General features: G+C 42.9%; 2 protein-coding genes across 2 annotated transcripts in view; both read right to left on the reverse strand.

The window, feature by feature from the left end:
* LOC121294984 (cytosolic carboxypeptidase 2-like) overlaps positions 1-5,019 on the reverse strand; it is a 6,086-nt gene extending 1,067 nt beyond the window's left edge. The window contains exons 1-8 of the mRNA XM_041219248.1: positions 4,832-5,019; positions 4,295-4,358; positions 4,022-4,138; positions 3,464-3,652; positions 2,783-2,890; positions 1,697-1,844; positions 672-1,415; positions 118-277 (exon numbers count right to left, since the gene is read on the reverse strand). Of these exons, the coding sequence (XP_041075182.1) occupies positions 118-277; positions 672-1,415; positions 1,697-1,844; positions 2,783-2,890; positions 3,464-3,652; positions 4,022-4,138; positions 4,295-4,358; positions 4,832-4,867 (1,566 nt within the window). The 5' untranslated portion in view covers positions 4,868-5,019. The remainder of the gene's footprint in view (positions 1-117; positions 278-671; positions 1,416-1,696; positions 1,845-2,782; positions 2,891-3,463; positions 3,653-4,021; positions 4,139-4,294; positions 4,359-4,831) is intronic.
* A 962-nt stretch (positions 5,020-5,981) lies between these two features.
* LOC121294985 (formin-binding protein 4-like) lies at positions 5,982-15,846 on the reverse strand. The gene is made up of 18 exons (XM_041219249.1): positions 15,611-15,846; positions 14,767-14,862; positions 14,241-14,371; positions 13,896-14,088; positions 13,471-13,618; positions 13,120-13,231; positions 12,611-12,943; positions 11,957-12,158; positions 11,678-11,823; positions 11,324-11,428; positions 11,074-11,207; positions 9,913-10,082; positions 9,313-9,421; positions 9,052-9,208; positions 8,709-8,850; positions 8,197-8,396; positions 7,836-7,993; positions 5,982-7,328 (listed from the first exon to the last, which is right to left on the reverse strand). The coding sequence occupies exons 1-18, from the start codon at positions 15,723-15,725 to the stop codon at positions 7,238-7,240; spliced, it is 2,742 nt and encodes a 913-aa protein (XP_041075183.1). The 5' UTR covers positions 15,726-15,846; the 3' UTR covers positions 5,982-7,237.
* Between the last annotated feature and the right edge of the window lie 339 nt (positions 15,847-16,185).

A 16,185-nucleotide genomic window follows, 5' to 3' on the forward strand; every position in this document is an offset into this window, starting at 1 on the left:
AGGAACTCCCAGTCACGGTCGGCACAAAAGGTAAAGCATTCTAACTAGACTTCTGAAATTAAAGTTAGTCCCTCGTTGCTTTGCTTGCTGACAGTAGCGCATGCCTCCTCTTCTTACCTTGTCCGCTGCATTTTTACTCAGCATGAGTGGGAAGACTCGCTCGTGAAGCCGCAGTGAGGGGGCATTTTTATTGTCGCATCCATACATGAAGACGTTGTTCTTTCTGCTGTGCCCATGGAAATCGCAGTACAGAACAACCTCTTTTTCAGCAACTAGCCTGCCAGAAACAAGATCAGTCTCAACCTCAGCTGTACCATGACCAGCACTCATGCTGAATACATTCTTGCAACAAGAGAAATTTCAGTGTATAAAACAGGAGAAACTTGTGCTATAATGGATAACCTTAAATCAAGATGTGGCTTATTATTTAGGTCTACATGCCTTATTATTGCATACCTTATTTTCTTTTATATTTGTATAGGCTGTATGTATTGTCTGTAACATTATATATATATATATTATATATATATATATAATATATATATATATATATATATTATATATATATATATATATATATATATATACTGCTATCTATATAGCATCCGTAGGAGTGGAGAAGTGGTACAAGGACCACACAAGGGTTCCTTTCAAGCAGTCCTGTCTTGTACAATTCCTGGTTGTCCACCTGTGCCAGCATCCTGTCCCTCCCGGCTAGTGAGCACCGATAGTTCCCCACGATCACGCCGTCTGGGTTCAGCATGGGGACCACCTTAAATACAAACATGTCCCGCAGGAGCTGGGCGTCATTCGAGCCACCCAGGATGAAATCCAAGAAGCCCTTCATCATCCACGAGCTGTTGGTCTCTCCAGGGTGCACCCGGGCGGTTACCACCACCGCCTTCTTCACCGCATTGGCATGCAGGGGCGATGATGGCGACGTGATGTTCAGGATATAAACAACATTGCCAGCCAGGCTCCTGCACAGCACCCGAAACTTGCAGTACTGGGACTTCAAAGGGTCGCTGGAAACTTCTGCAAGGTAGCGCTGCAGGTCTGAGTAGGTGTATGGGTAGCAGTGTGCAAAATAACAGGTGTCGTTTTCGTGGGGGAACTGGCAAGTCCACGTCAGGGAGTACAGGTCCTGCCCGTCTTGCCCACTCTGGTTCTTGTAGTATTTGATGTTGCTGCCAGTCCTCTTCCAGCCCACCTTCTTGATATGGGCCTCCCGCTCAGAGTACAGCAGCGGCTTCAAGCCCAGGTTGTACAGGCTGTTTGATTTCATCAGGTTGACGATAGTGAACCTGTAAGTCGTGCCCGGCTTCATGTTTTGAACCCGGAAGTAGTACCACTGCGTGTGTTTTTTGGTGTAGAGGTCAGTCCGGAGTGTCAGCTCATAGTCATGCTGACCCCTGCTGTGCAGAAAGAAAGAAAGAAAGAAAACTGGTCTCCATATCAGTACATTATGAAAGTTAACCATAGGTAAGAGAAAGGTAACGACAGATAATAAGATTTCTTAACAATATATGTCATAACACCTTACTAACTTTCTCACTTTTTTTTTTTAAAGTAAATTTAACCATTTAAGACAAGCTTTTGCAATGGACAAACAACCCTTTTTATCATTAACAATAGCACTGCATGCAGAAGTTGTCAGGAACTGTGGGGTGTGTGTTTCTGTGAGAAGTGCACTTACACCCGCACTGCCTTCTGCAAGTTCCCACTCTCAAACCTGGACTCAAACACCAGGCTGCTGTCGTCCTTTCCCTTGGGACTGACGGCGTCCTTAATTGGTCCTCGGCAGCCTCCAATACGGGAAAAGGTAAAATAAAAACTCTTCATGGCTGTAAAACAGGGAATCTTTACTCAAAGCCAGTTTCTTAACCAAGCTAAAGGCTGGATTCAATCAATAAATAATGCAGCGCTTTATGGACAGTGTTATTTACCAATTTTATGGCTCTATTCAATCAGACTTCCATATATTGGAGCGCACAGCACTGCATTAGCAAAAAGGTCTAAAACTGACCTCATTTCAAACACAGATATCTATACCGATCCTCTGTTTTGCTATTTTACAGGATGTACGGGGATTGGTCCTTGTTAAGCAGGAGACTTCAGTTCCTAAATCTAAAACTATGTTAACTTTATGACAAAGATATTAAATGAAGCTTTACCTTAAACAAATATGTACAGAAATGACGGCGATTTGAAACAAAGCTTATTTTTGTTGTCACAGACTCGCCTGAGGAAAGTCACCATAGCAACCAATCTATCATGTCTTTCTATTCAAACACAGTGATACAGTTTAAAGCACACACCTCACGAGCCCTGTTTATTACATTTCGGGCTGTGTCTCTTCCTGATAAATCGGAAAGCATGCCAGGCAACCTGAAGCCATCGTGAATATGAACTGTACTGCAGCTTTCCATAATGCAAACCGCACTTCTACCAACTCAGATGAAACAGGAAATTCATTCTTGTTTACTGTTGAATTATATTTTATATTTCACTCTCATACTGCATGTCCCTTAAATTATGAGGGAAAGTGGAAAACCCCAGACAATGTTACCATTCTGACATCAAATAAAGTAGTGGAATGTAGCATAATAACAAGTCATGTGATACTATGACTACTACTCAGATATTACTGAATGGCCATTGGCATGCTACTTACTCCTGGTAAATACTTTACTACCACTACTAAGTAGTCAATGCATTTGAACTTATAGTAGTACATTAGCAGTACCAAGCTGTTAGCTTTTTATTAATGAGTATACAGTACCTGAGTCTATGGAGTAAACGGTATTGCCTCTTTCATCTCCCACACACATTGGGGTTCGCTCATAGCCCGTCAGCTGGTAAAACGTCTCTGGCTCTGGGGGCACCCATTCTGGAAAGAGACGCAAGCTCAAATGAAATCCGTGTGCACAACCTCACACGGCTTTTTAATCATTAGCAGAAAGGAAGAAAGCTTCCTCTTAAACACACGACTGTACACTGTGCAGCACCCTGCTGTTTCGTTTTAGTTTTGCTTTCATTACAAAATTGTGTGCAATGATCTACCAGCATCTATTTACTGTCTTTCTACCCCATTGTGAATAATATCATGCAAAGAATAATACTTTTCTTTTTCTGTGTATATAACAGTATTAATTAGCTATAGAACCCAAACAAATACACTTCACATAAAACATGATGCACCTTAAGCTACAATGAAAATATAACAACTGAATCCCTTCTTTATTCATCTAGCTGTTCTGTATTGAATAAACTGCATTACTTTAACAGAGTTGTTATATAGTGTTCCTAAAACATCTTGGTCATATATTTGAACTTTTGAAGTACTGGGTAATTTGAGACGACCATATTCCTTTGGTCAGATTTAGGGGATGACGGTCTTAAATAATGTAACACCCAGCACCTTCAAGACGTGGTCAATGCAGAAGGCCCTGTATTCAGTTACCTATGTGTTCTATTTTGTCCTTGATGACCTCACACTCAATTGGCCAATGGATGGGCTGCAGTGGGCCGCTCCTGGTCGGCATGGCGAACAGATTGCGTGGCTCTCGTAATCGTGGAACCTGCTTGCCCCCGTGGAAATCAAACACAAGCTGCCTTGTCCTCAACAGGGCTCGCTCCAGCACAAGGGAATCTGAGGGAGACAGAAAGGACACATGCAGGCACTCTGGTCGCAGTTAAATAAAACAAAAGCATTTTCACCTGCATTACTGTGTTTGTATTTGATACTTCTTTAAAAGGCTGCTATAAGGATAGAGGGGATGCAACTGAAATGTATCAGCCATAACCTAGATTAAAAACACATATCTATCTTTTCTATAGGTATGAATGTGGGGACCATTTCCATAGCCTAGTATCAACACACCAATATGAAGTTTTCTCTGGCATCAAAAAACTACGCAATCGCAGAAGATAAACCCGGATGAATAAACAACCATCAACAAATGTCCTTAATTGTGTCTGTTGCCTGGATCATGTACCACAGCATTTATAGTTTGTTTACAGGGTGTTTTCTTCTGTCCTTCCTTGTGATCAGCATCAACGTCTGAATCATTGCTGTCCGGAGAGCTGTTTTCTGATACGATGTAGCGAAAACTTTTCTGGTATCCAGAGTTCTTCCCTATCAATAATTTAAAAAAGTAATTTTAAGGGCGGTACAATTCACAAGGGCATCAATGAATCGGGACACTCACACAGTAGTTTTTGTGATACAAAGACTGTGTACCGTGATAGGTGACCACAGCACTGCACTGCCCCAGTCCACAGGGTCCCTTACCAGTGAAAAGTCCATAGTGTTGAAGGTGGTGTTGCATGAAGCTCTCATAGGGGTCATAAAAAACCTAAAACAGAGTTATTAACAAAATCAGAGTGGTTGTTTAAGCAGTTAAGCACCTTCTAGATAGAACTAAAATACTTTAGCACATTGCCTTCATACATGCAAATGCAGTTACACTTTACAAAGATGTCCTAGACAACAACATGTGATTGGCAAAATAATAACAATACTGTCACTCCTATCATTTTGTTTTAGCAATATAACAAAAGTGCAAGTTGTACTGCAGCTGCAGCCTGGTTAAAGTGGCTGTGTTTGGAAGTGCGTCAGGTTTGTGCTGTTACTGTAGGCAGAAAGTGCCACTCTTGAAAACGAAATTAAAACGTGACTCGGCAAATCATCAATAACAAGAAACAGCGACATCACACCCCGGTGACGTCGTTCTGGACCGCAGTGATTGTGAATTGATCGGTTTCTGTCGGTAAGCTTTTATTTTCGATAGGAGCGGCTCTCTCTCTCTCTCTCTCTCTCTCTACTCACCTCAGTTTCAGGGTCAGTCTCCATTGCTGGACACATGATACCTTTAACAGTAGGAGAAACAAACAGACGCAAAACAAAACGAGCTGTTTAATGTTCCAGTTAGTGTCCCACTAATCACGTTCAGTTTTTACACGTTACAAAAACACATCCTTGGTGTCCTAGACAAGCCTTCCGCTAGTTTGTTTACACGCTCAGTGGCTAGCTTTTGCAGGAAGAACACAAACAGTCCTGGAATCCCTCTGAAAGTCTAGTAGAAAATTAAACCTGTGTTTGCTCAAAATGCCACGTTGTTGCAATTTGTTCCTGGAAGGGCTGGCATTATTTTTCCAGGACTGGCGGTACTGCGAGAAAAAGTACTTTCTCTCGTTTACAATGTTGTTGGTCCGAATACACTGTTCTAACAAATGAAGGCCCTGCGATATCTACCCTATACACTTACAACATATGCAAGTAACATAAACACCCCTCCGAATAGCGTGGAGTTGTTTTCTAATGTTAGTGAACAGAATTTAAATTGTGCGCATGTTTTTTCACGCTTTAGTTTTTGCAGAATTGGTCTGTTGCCGGTTTATTGCAATGGGGGATCTAAATAAACGTGCATAAAAGCCGTTTAGTAATATTATCTGCACAATAAATAAACACGTGCACTGTGATCAATACTGTAGAACTCCACTAGATGTTAATTACTCACTGTGAAAAAAATATCTCGATGCAAATCTCGGCGTATCAATGTGTTTAGTCCAAAATTCATTCACTCCAGAACATCGTGCAGTCTCGTATGTCTGTTGCTAGGCAACTGACGTGGGAACGCCGTCTCTAGGTTACCAAGGGCGCAGAGCTCCACAACAGACTTCACCCGTAATAAAATCTCTTGTGATCAAGACGGGATCAATTTGCATTTATCAATACAAACACGCATAAGAAATGGATTTTAAAAACATTTAGTCCTTATTTCGGTTCAGTGCTGTTCTCAGCTGTTTTATTGGTGAGCTGCCAATAATCTCAACACACCAATTAATTACATTTAGAATATTTTTGTTTCTTTGTTTTAAGCATTACGTTTTAACACCTACTCTCATGTACATTTAATACTTTAACAGAAATAAAAAACAAAAACAAACTTATTTTAACTTATTATATTCTTTTATTGATGTTTAGGTTCATGTTTTATTGGAAGGTGTGACTTTATTAAACTGTAGAGTCCGGTTCCCTATCCCAAAATAAAGGCGGTGTGTTGGACCCAGAATGCATAAAACAATTTTATTCTAGGGAGTTGCTTTGTCTACCTGCTTCCTTGATAGCTCAGTACTGCCACCCTCCGTGCATTGTAAGAACTACATCAACATAGCAAACCAGTTAGTATTTCATTGTAATATATCTTTTACAACACTTAATCATGCAGTCATCCGTCAGAATAAATGTACACACGATAAAATCAGCTGGTGTTTACAATGAACTCAATTTGTTAAAAAAAAGATTTTATTTTATAGCTATATACAAAATGTACAAAGTTATTATTTTTTTTTTTATTCAAAAAGTCTGCCCTCAACCACATTGTTTTCTACACCCGCTACCCTTCAGGTGTTTACACTGTCTCATGAACACAAATACAAGCCATAGCGCTTACATTTAACAGTGGCAAAAATGACATCTGAAAATAACACCTACAAAGTAACACAGGGTTGCATTTTTAATTCTACTAGAAAACAGACTGCATGCTTCACTAGTGTTTTGTCATAGGTGAAACAGTAATACAGTAGTTTATATTTTTATATATTTTACATTTGAAACAGCCAGGAGACCCTGCCTTAAAGTCCTAGCTCTGTATCACGCACTGTCGTTTGACCTGAATGAGCTTCAACGCAAACCTATTCTGTTGAAATAAAGGATACAGCAAGCCCAAGAAACAGGAGCAACGATGCATTAAACTAAACACATGATGAACCGCAAGACAGCAGCAAACATATACTCCAGACCACTTCTCTTGTGTCAAGCCAAATAATTGAAAAGGCCATGAGGTGGACTGACCTGAACTACCTTAACTGTTATTGGCAACTGAAAAGCTGTAGTACAGAGAAAGGCCCTGTCAATGGCACAGTGACTAATGCAGAAGCAGGACAGGAACTGTAAGCTTTGCCACAGCCCTGCTGATGCAAACGAATCAAAATAATAATGCAGGTTAAATGAAGCTGCCTTTTCCACTTTGCTTTGCACTTTGTGTAAAACAAAACATTTAATAAAAAAGAGAGGAACCAGAATTAAATGCAACCTGACCTGCTGTTTTAGCAGTTAAGTTATTATGATATCCATGTTTACAGTTACAAAGTTGGTTTAAGAAGTTTAGGTACATTTTTTTTTTTTTTTTTTTTTTTTTTACAGGAGAGTATTGAAAGTGATGCAGTAACACTATGTGCTCTGAGTCAGTTTTCTCCTCTTCAGTCGGTCTCTCCAATCCTCAGGAAGGGCTTCGAAGTTTGCGCTTTTTCCTGCTTTACCACTGGAGGAGGAAGAAAAGCAAAAAAAAAAAAAAAAATGTAAAACAAAAAGTTATTCACTTAAATCTTTTGCAAAACACTTTCTTGGTTAGATATAGTTAAAAGCATCTTTACAACACCCTTAAGTGCCCTCTCTAGTGATCAAATTTGACACAAACTATGCACTTATCAATTCAAAGATGCATTAAATGATTCCAAATATTGTTTCAATGCCAGTAAGTTTTTGAAACAATTAAGCAATGCATTTGAATAATCTTTTTTTTTTTTAACTAATAACAAAGGCTGTAACTGTGCATGCTTTACATTATCTTCTACGGTTTAATACAGAGGGATCTGAAGTATATTAAAGTTGCATTGACTGTTTTTGGTACACAAAAAGCAACATCACTAACTGGATAGAAAACTGAAGTATTTTGCAAGTACTTTGTGCTGGGGCTGTAATCCTGTGCTGCTGAGGTAACCAGCACACCATGCCAGTGTTTGTGCAGTGTGACACTGAGGGGACCTACGTGACAAGCTGCTGCTGCTTCCACTCCTCTATGCGCTTGTGGTTGAGCACGGTGTGATCCTCATCGCTGGAGCTCGAGTTCTCCTCATCGTCCAGCTCCCGCTGAATACTCTGCCATTTCTGAACCAGAGACGGCATCTTAGTCTTGCTCTTCTTTGCCTGGGGAGTAGGGATATATTGGGAAAGTTTTCAGGCTGGATGAAAATAAGAAACTAAGCGCACCAATTAGAACGCTGAATGCGGCACTACAGCCAAAACATTGGTCTACCTTTCTTCTAGCTTCACGTTAAAAACACAAATTGAAGTCTTCAAAACGAAGCCTCGCAGCGGGTGCCACGCTGTCTTCACTGACAAGCACCCACCTTGTCCTTTTTCAGTTTCTTGGATTTCTCCGCTGGCTGTGTTTTCGCTGCCGGCTGGTCAGTGCTGCTGGAGGCTGGGGCTCGGCTCAGGGCTGGCTGAAGCAGTGGAGTTGGTCCCAATGCCACCACAGTCTCTGTGGGATGGACAAAAGCAGACACAGCCGGGACTCCCCAGAAAACTGGAGGAACCACCTCCGGAGCTGCAGACACACACAAATCAGACATCCGTTTCACAGTGCCAGTGATCTTCAACTAAAATTCCTGTCAAATTTCTATCCTCAGTCAGACTATTGTACGGGCATGTGGTGCATGTGAATGAAACCTTATCAGTCATTCCTTTTTACAAGGAATACATTATGTTATTTCAACAGAACAGGACAATTAGGCGCACTTCCTTCTCTGCCTTATGAATCCACATGATGTAATCTAATGATGTAATCATGACTCACAATGGAAATGTTGTGTACAAGTGGCTACAAGGTTAGCTTGCTTTACTGGTGCATTAAGATTACCTGCTGCCACAGCGGCTTGGCTGTACAACACTGCGTTGCTGCCAATAGTGGCAGATTTCTGTAGCTGCCCTGAACTGGAAACCGTTGCTTTCCGCTTCACAGCCTTGGTTACTGTGCCGGGGGAAGAGGGAGACTCTGTGTTCTAAATAAAAATTAAAAATAAATAAATAAAACAATACAGAATGGAGCAGGGAACATATCTGGTTACTTCCAGGCTTTGTTAGGGAACAGCGTTACCATTACCCCTTCTTATCAAACAAGGTGAAAATATGCAGTACTAGCATGTTTGTAGATCAGGAGGTTTGTAATACAGAACCCTGGTCTTGCTCACACAAAGCCTCACCTTGTAGCTGAATGCAGCAGGAGGCAGCAGGTGTTTGCGGACAGAGTCATCCTCAGTGCCCGGAGCTGGGGGCTCCCCCTCATCTTCCTCCATCTCCACCTCCTCTATCTCTGCCTCCTCGCTTTCAGGCGGGGGTGGGGGAGGGGGAGGCGGAGCGCTGAGAGGCGGGGAGGGGGTGGGGCCCGGAGGGGGAAGTCTGGAGGCTCCCCCACCCCCGGACTCCACCTTCAGGGGTCCAGGCAGGAGGTGGAGGGGGGTCACAGGGGAGGGAGTGGGGGTTGGGGCTGGGTCTGGGGCTGGGGCAGGGACCAGTAGGATGGCACCGGCAATCCGGGAGGCACAGGGGCAATGCTCATGTAATTGGTGGGTCCTGTGAAGTAACATTAAAGAAGGATTAGTTTACCCAAGCTGAATGTGCAAGCCAACTTGGTCATACGTTTGAAATCAGATTTATACCAAAAGGAAAAACTTTTTGGGCACACGATTTCAACCAAAGCATGATTCAACCATGCACGTTCTACTGGTTATTGCTCTACTGGAACTGAAAGATGGACTATGATCGCAATTAGATTTTCTAGAGAATTTGCTTGCAGTTTTTGTATGAATGCCCATTATAACAGTAGACTGGTAAGCAAGTCAAACCTCCAAGGGGAAGGTAGCTCCTGATGTATTAATATCAATGTTTTAAAAGACAAAGTTAACGAAATAAGGAAAACTAAATTATTAAAACTCTCAAAGACGACAAACAACCACAGCTACCAAGGGGTCTGACCTTATTCCTTGACTACCATTACTGCAATGAGAAACGCGGGTGGCTGGGGCCGTCAGCTATCTGATCAATAAAATGGCCAGGAATCTGACCTGTCGCAATCATGAGCGGGTCCGCCGGTGGCCTAGGTTCACCCTGGTCTTTGGAGCCCTGCTCCGGTTTCATGTCCTTCCCGTCCGAATCCCCTTCCTCCTCCACATCGGGGAACTCCCACTGAGAAGCATTGGTGTGATCGTTAACATAGAAATAGCGCCTGTGATCCCTAGAGGGGAGGAAACAGAAACAGGAGGCATCTCAGCAACTTGGGGAGCCCTACCTAAGCACATGCCAGGCTACAGTCCGCCCAGCTGCCGCAGTAGACTGTGCTACCACCAGCAAGGGGTCAGGAGTGAGCCCGAGAGGAGAAAGGGCAGGGAAATTCCTCAGGGTAATCCGAACAACCCTGTGTGTTAGTTCAGTTACCCAGAGGAATTCCAGCGACCAGAGGAGAACACGGGTCTCCTACCTGCTTATTGTCGGAGCGGCAGGGCAATTTATCCCTCTAGACGACACATTAGGAACACACCCTTTTTTATGTCTTTGATGCACTGATCAGATTATGATGATTTAAAAATCAATAAATCGTCCGTCCGTCCCCAAAAAATGTTGCTGTGAATTAAAAAAAAAAAACCCCACAAGCCTACAAATGAGGCTTTAGGGTTTAAAAAAATATATATCATTGTGTGTAGGAGAGAAAACAACAGTTAAAGCAGAATGCAGATTACAATTTCATTATGGGAATACACAAATTAATGGTAGAAGAAAAATAAATGAAATAAAGTGGTCTGACCTGCACGTCCAGGAAAGAATTCACAGCCTCTCTCGTTACTGTCGCCATGGAAAACCTTCCTCCCGTTGGTCAGGGTGTCAATCTTTTCTCTTGGCAAAGGATCATCCTGAAAAGCGCAAAGCTGTCTCTTGCGCGCGCAACCTTCCTAGAACTACAGTACCCTTCGACTGACAGCACTCCAAAATAAAGGAGGTTTGCTTTAGGAAAGGTGTGAGTGGGGGTCATTTGGTTAAGCTGGCCCATATATCTTTTATAGTTCCACGCTAAAGACTAGTCCAAAAAGTTAGTAGCAACTTAGACTTCTGTTTTTGTACTTAAGTCTATGAAATTTGCAGAGATCACATCCTCTAGTGGTTAGTGGTGGTGATGTCACAGTTCCAGTGGGGTGGGGGGGGTGAAAGTAAAAAAGGTAGAGAGAGCGTACCTGTCCCAGTGGCAGGACCAGCCTTTAGGTGTGGCGTTAATTTCATAATGTTTAATCTGTTCGGATGCTTCTTGAAGCTTCTGCTTCAGATAGTTTCCGCTGAGAGATCCTTCCCGCCAGTCTGCAATCCGGGTCTGAGAGGACACACACAGGGGTGACACTCATTCGCTATGCCATCGCCAGCCTGGTCTGGCCATTTCATTAAACAAAACAAAGGATACAAAGCACTGAATGTCGTTTCTCTGCTTACCTCAGTTTGTAAAAGCAGCAGCTGAAAGTTAGATATGGACTTTTTGTTAATTCCCAAAAACTCCATTTTACTGGTCAGAGTGTTAGCGAGCTCCCCGATCTGAAACTGTTAGGAAATACATTAAAAAAATAACAAACATTTACCAACACCGACTGGACATGCAGACTACTCTGCTGTCCCAAATGTTAAAACAGCCTTCACGTTGGTAGCTGCAAACATCTCTTGCCTTCAAACAGTTTGCAGTTCCCATTCGTGCTGACTATGCCCTTCCAATTACTGTTTGACAGGTTCAGCTATCCAGTGACTCCCACCCCCCCACCCCCATTTACCAGAGCAGAACAAAAAAGGCATTACCTTAAGGTCGACATTATCTTCCTCTTCCTTTTGGGCCACTTTGGGTTTGGTCTTCTCTGAAAGAGCCTCTGTGTCTATTTCATTTTCCTCCACTGCCTTTTCATTCCCCTTTGAACAGGCTGCAACATCCAACACAGAGGAGATTTCTACAACATCAAACAAGCCTTTATTAAATAAATCATTTCACATTGCTTTAAAACAGAAGATCACACATTTCCAGTGCACAAATATATAATGTGCGTGCGTGCGTGTATAGTGTCTGGTCACAGTGCACTCTACCTGCTTCCGGGGGGTCTGGGGAATCCCTGCCTGCTTTTTCTGAACTTCGGCTGTTGGAATCTGGGCTGGCAGACCGAACAAAAGTGGTCTTCCACTTCCCCTTTTTCAGCAGCTCCACGCGGCTGCCCTCGTGGCTGACGTCAGACCGAGGGCTGGACCCCGTCAAGCTGCCATCCCCTTCCTCTAGGGCACGCAGCTCAGCCTAGTAGAAGAGTTAATATTGATTGTTACTTTAAAATGACAGCAAATATTTTGAGATGTGGATAAAGCATCTGTCACAGGTATAAACTTGAGGGTAGGAGTGAGAGGGCAGCACGCAGTTTCATGCAGCAGGGACGACAATATGACTCCCATTGCTTAGAAGTCTTATTTTCATACCTTAAGTAGTTGCGACGTTTTCGCTTGTGCAGTCAACTGAAATGAATAGGTTATTTTCCATTTCAATATGTAAGAATCTATGCATCATAGAATCAATCATTTGGACAGAAATGCCTAGATGGCTAAACTATTTGTAAATGCAGTAAAAACTGATACCAAGGAACATCCAGTTCACTAGTTTTACAGCTTGGGAGGGACAGAGCCATGCAGGGCAAACTATAAAGTTTGCGATTCTCTGAGAGTGAATGAAAGTGTCAGGGACGTAAGCTCCCTTACCTTTTTTCTCTCCAGTGCCAGCTCCAAGTCGCGGGTATCTTCCTCTGTCTCCTCTTCCTCATTCTCACCCACCTCTGAGCTCTCTCCAGAGTGGGCATTACTGCGCGGGTCGCCGTGGGAACGGGTCTCTACGTCAGTGGGGGCGGGGTGCTCTGTAGTCTGTCCCTCCCCCTCAGAGCCAGGCCCCTCCTCCTCCAGGCACACAACTTTCTTCCGCCACCTTTCCTCAGCCTCCTTCACTTCCTCCGGGATGAGGGGGGCCAGCAGAGAGGCAGCAACACCCCTCCTCGCCTCCTCTTCACTGGTCAGTGCTACGACACTCTCCATGACTTCCTGCAGAGCAACAAGCCACCCCCAATTACAACGTCAAAGGAGCTTCAAGCTTTCAAACACAATCTGCTGCAGAGGTTTTAGAAGTTGTGGTCCAACAGTGAAATGAAGAATTATAAATGTATGGTACATTACTCAATTACTAAAAGCAAAGCAAATAAAAAGTGTTCAGAACCCACCTTCTTCTTGCTCTCTTTCTTAATGATCTGCACAGTCGTAGAGATCACTGGGTTCTGTTCTGGGTAACACACAACACTCTGTGCGCTACTGCCATTCACAGCCATGGCAGAACTAGAGGATAAAGGAGATCAAATTAATTAACAATTAATCAGTTTTCCTTATAGTATAATTTCATATAAAATCAATTTTTAAAACAGCGTTTTGTAACCAATAATCTGTTTTGGAAAAATGATTTACTGAAAATGAAATGTTTCCTCAGTAGAACAATGCAGTAGTATCTATAGATAGCAAAACAAATGGTTTATTTCAGTGCAAGATTGATTAGCAGTGTAATATTTAGAAGGGGGTACCTGTCTGTGTAGTGCTGCAAGCCCTGCACTTGATGAGCCAGGTCCAGGGGTAGCTGCCAGGTCACCTCGTTGGACTCGGTATTCCAGTAATAAAAACAGCCGGAGTTCTCATCCCAGACCTCATGCCAGTATCCCATCTCCACACCAGCTACAAGAAAGCACAAACTTGTTCAAAAACACAAACACAAGACCGCTTCAAGCCACAGATTTTCTATTTGATAGATGCTAACTACGTTAGACCCAACTGACTGCTAAAAAAAAAATCTCTTGTGACCCAAACCTGATTTAGACCACGTGCATCAACTCATTATCCAGAATACCTCCTTGTTTGTGGAGAAAGCAGTGCTGAAATGGACACCAGCACACAATATTCAGCACAGTTGAGGTCTAATGCCATGAATATGAATCCTATTGGGCTCACTCACCTCCAGACAGAGAGTACTGGGTGTCATAGTGAAATTCCGTCCCTGTGGTTGCAGCCTCCGTTCCATTGGGGGCTGCAGTGTGGCTCGGAATGAGGGGCTGGTCTTTGGGCTCCGGGCGAGGGGGGGTTGGGGGAGGAGCTGTAGAATCAGCCGTTGATTCCTCTGGGTTCTGGGTCGTGATTGCATCAATTTCCTGCTCATTAAATAGAAAATATAAATACATATGGTGGTACACTAACTGTGAATAAAATCACAGCAAATTAAAATGATTTTATAATGAAGGAATGAAAAGTAAAATCACTAACAAAGCGAGTTTACAGCTGAGCTAGCAGTCCATATACTCACAGCTAGGAAACTGGCCAGTGTGCTGTCAATGTCACCAGGCTGGTTGTGGTTGGCTTTTGCTGGCTGGGGCTGCAGGTCAGGACTCTCCTCTTCATCGCTGTCTTCATAGGCCCCTAGCAAGGTCAAACCCTCTGCAGGACAAGAGCAGCATCTTTAAAAATAATTCACTCAACAAGGGTCTGCCGGCTGGGGCTGCTTACCATTGCTAAGAATGCAACTACGGGACAGGCTCCTGCAAAACACACACTGCTTAGGCATTGAAAAGTGACTAGAGATGGTCAGCGGTTGTGATAAAAGTTGAACATTTGGTCATGAGATCTAATAAGTAGTATTTTTAACACAATACAACAATAACAGTACGTTTCATGCTATTTCACAAAGGACTGCCAACCTGTTCATATACTAGGCCTGGCTAAACTATTCATCCACCTCAGCTATGCAATGAATACAGTTTTGAAAAAGCTCCAATAGAAAACAAGAGGGTCGGTCTGATGGTTTTGTTTTGGTCACACAGAAACGCAGTTACCTGTAGCTTTGACTGTAGGAGGCTTTGCTTGCAGGCTGATCTCCTTAGGGGCGCTTTGCATAAACATGGGTACATTACCAGTGTCATCCTGTTCATCTGGGAAGCACACAAACAGAAAATCACTATGATTCGGATCAGGCATCTCACTAATAAACCTGAAGCTTTCTAAATTAAAAAATAATAATAATAATCATAATCATAATAACAAGTTACAGAAGCATCGCTGGAAATGAATAATGATTGCATATTCTGAACATGCTACACGTCGGTAAATGTAAAACACAAATGTTTTAAGCGATATATATATTGACGATATATTGATCTGTACAATACAGGAGTGTTCCCATTGAACCGAACGCTGAATAACCTCTAACAGGTACATGACGTCAGAGCAGTACTCAAACGTATTGCGATGCAGAAGATAAATGGGAGGGGGCTTTCATGAACAACATGTGTTGAAATACAATGTACTCGCATCCCTACCAAAATAAAAACTATACACGAGTCAACACGGAATGCATCCGGTACGTGCTTTGGGCGCAGCTTTACAGAGAAACAAACCATGGAACAGAAAGGCATTTAAAGTCGGTTTTGATGTGATATTTCTTTAATAATAGGTAGGAAAACATGCTTTAAAAAGGGTCAAGTCACCATTACCGCTATAAAACCGGGACCCGAAATATTATATTAAACGAATGAAACGCACAGACAAACTACAACAATGCCATGTTGTTCCAAACAGGCTTACTCTGTCGCTCTCCCGGCGCCACAACCGTGGATGCAGCCACCCCGCTCCCATCAACCCAATCCCCGGGCTTCTGTCTTGGCCTAACCCTTTATTTACCTTCGGACGTGGATCCCGGGTTCTCCTCCCGCGGGTTGGTGCTGCTACGGGGACCCGGTGGGGAAAGCTGCAGGATTGGCCTGCGCCCGGGTGCCGTCCGTATTTTCTTACCCATTGAAATCTAAACTAAGTTTTTAAAAAAAAAAAATAAAATAAAAAAAAATTAAAAACCCGAGTCAACAGCACCGAACAAAACACACACTCCAACAAAGAAACCAAGAGGGCGGAACGGAACTGACGCTGCTGCTACGTGAGGGATTTCTCAACAGCGCCATATTGCTGAAGGAGCTACAGTAACACGTGATAAACACATTATTAGTTTATGTACTTTCTACATGCTTTATTCGATAAACACAATGTTGAAAACTAAATTGATACATAATAACTCACAGCTAGATACTCTGTCTGTAACCCCTAATAATTGTATAGCTATAACAGCCCTCCACAAGCGAATAGTGAGGGCCAGTAGAACCACGTGACACAATTTGACATTAAACTTTTTCTGGGTTCCTTGCAGCTGGATGTTTTATTCTACAGGAGCACTGCAAAGGTGGCTCCTGACTTACAGATCCCAC

This window comes from Polyodon spathula, chromosome 19, assembly GCF_017654505.1.
Source record: "Polyodon spathula isolate WHYD16114869_AA chromosome 19, ASM1765450v1, whole genome shotgun sequence".
Lineage (NCBI taxonomy): Eukaryota > Metazoa > Chordata > Actinopteri > Acipenseriformes > Polyodontidae > Polyodon > Polyodon spathula.